This window comes from Eimeria tenella, genomic scaffold, assembly GCF_000499545.2.
Source record: "Eimeria tenella Houghton genomic scaffold, Eth_scaff388, whole genome shotgun sequence".
NCBI lineage: Eukaryota > Apicomplexa > Conoidasida > Eucoccidiorida > Eimeriidae > Eimeria > Eimeria tenella.
Window position 1 is genome coordinate 7,501 of NW_013544797.1, and position 1,442 is coordinate 8,942.

At 57.8% G+C, this 1,442-nt stretch overlaps 1 protein-coding gene across 1 annotated transcript in view; it reads left to right on the forward strand.

Moving 5' to 3' along the window:
- The window catches only part of ETH_00014605 (uncharacterized protein), a gene marked incomplete at both ends in the record, with an annotated part of 2,627 nt that extends 1,333 nt beyond the window's left edge, over positions 1-1,294 (forward strand). The window contains one exon of the mRNA XM_013379740.1: positions 142-1,294. Within this exon, the coding sequence (XP_013235194.1) occupies positions 142-1,294 (1,153 nt within the window). The remainder of the gene's footprint in view (positions 1-141) is intronic.
- Between the last annotated feature and the right edge of the window lie 148 nt (positions 1,295-1,442).

Below are 1,442 nucleotides of genomic sequence, written 5' to 3' on the forward strand. Positions count from 1 at the left end.
CTGCTGCTGCTGGTGGTGCTGCTGTTGCTGCTGCTTTTGCTGCTGCTGCTGTTGCTGTTGCGGTTGGTGCTGCTGCTGCTGTTGCTGCTGCTCCTGCTGCTCTTACTTTCGCTATTTTTGCTGTTGCTGCTGCTGCTTCAGACTAAACAGACATCAAAGGCTACTGATGATCTGCGGTCCGAGCAGCAGCAGCTGCAGCAGCAGCTGCGACAGGTGCAGCAATTGCAGCAGCAACTGCAGCAGCAGCTGCAGCAGCAGCAGCAGCAATTGCAGCAGCAGCAGCAGCAGTTTCAGCAGCAGCAGCAAAAGCAGCATTCCGAGCTGAAAAGCGAGCAGCAGCAGCAGAAAGAGCAGCAGCAGCAGCAGCAGCAAAAGTTGAGTTCCTTGGGATGCAGCTACCAGCAGCTAGCTGAGCAGCAGCAGCAGCTAGCTAAAAAGACAGAGCAGCAAACAGCAACGCTGCAGCAGCTGCAGCAGGAGCTAGTAGATGTGCTGGAGTTGGGGAGGCAGCAGCAGGAGCTGCTGCAGCAAGAGAAGCAGCTCGCAAGAGAGACTGCTGCACTGCAGCAGCAACAGGCTGCTGATGTTGCTGCCTTGTTGGCACAGCAGCAGCAGCAGCAACAGCAGCAGCTGCAGCAGCAGCAGCAGCAGCAAGAGCACTGGACCGAGTATAAGGAGCACGCGAACCAGCAGCAGGTGTGGCAGCAGCATTTGGAGCAGCTGCAGCAGCAGCAGCTGCAGCAGCTGCAGCAGCAGCTACAGCAGCTGCAGCAGCAGCGGAACGCAGCAGACAGAGCCAGCATGGAGTGTATAGACAGCCTGAAGCTGCGACAGCAGGAGCAGCAGCTGCAGCAGCAAGAAGTGCTGCGGGAGCAGCAGTCGCTGTCTGCTCAGCTGCACCAGGTACAGCAGCAGCAGCAGCAGCTGCAGCTGCTGCAGCAGCAGCAGCTCCAGCTCCAGGAGCAGCGGCAGCAGCACGATGATAGAGTCAAATGGAAAATAGAAGAAGAGCTGAAGCAGCTGCGAAGGAGACTTATGGGTTCTTCTTCTTTTTTAAAAGAAAAAGGCATGCACAGACGCAGAGCTGCTGCTGCAGCAGAGCAGCAGCAGCAGCAGCAGCAGGACACCCCCGGCCGTGCTGCTGCTGCTGCTGCTCCCGGCAGCAGCAGCAGTGATGCTGATTTTGCCTCTGAAGACAACAGTAACGCTTCAGACAGCGGCAAAGGGCCTCGAACTGCTGCTGCTGCTGCTGGCGCCCGCAGGCAGCAGCAGCAGCAGCAGCAGCAGCAGTTAGGCGCAGCAGCAGCAGCAGCAGATCTGGGGAAGAGTTTTAGGACAGGAGATATGAGCAAGAGAGAGTCTTCAGCTCTTAGCTACATCCTTCCGCCAGCCTTTGCCTTTAAACAGCCCGGCGGTAGCATACCTGCTGCTGCTGCTGCTGC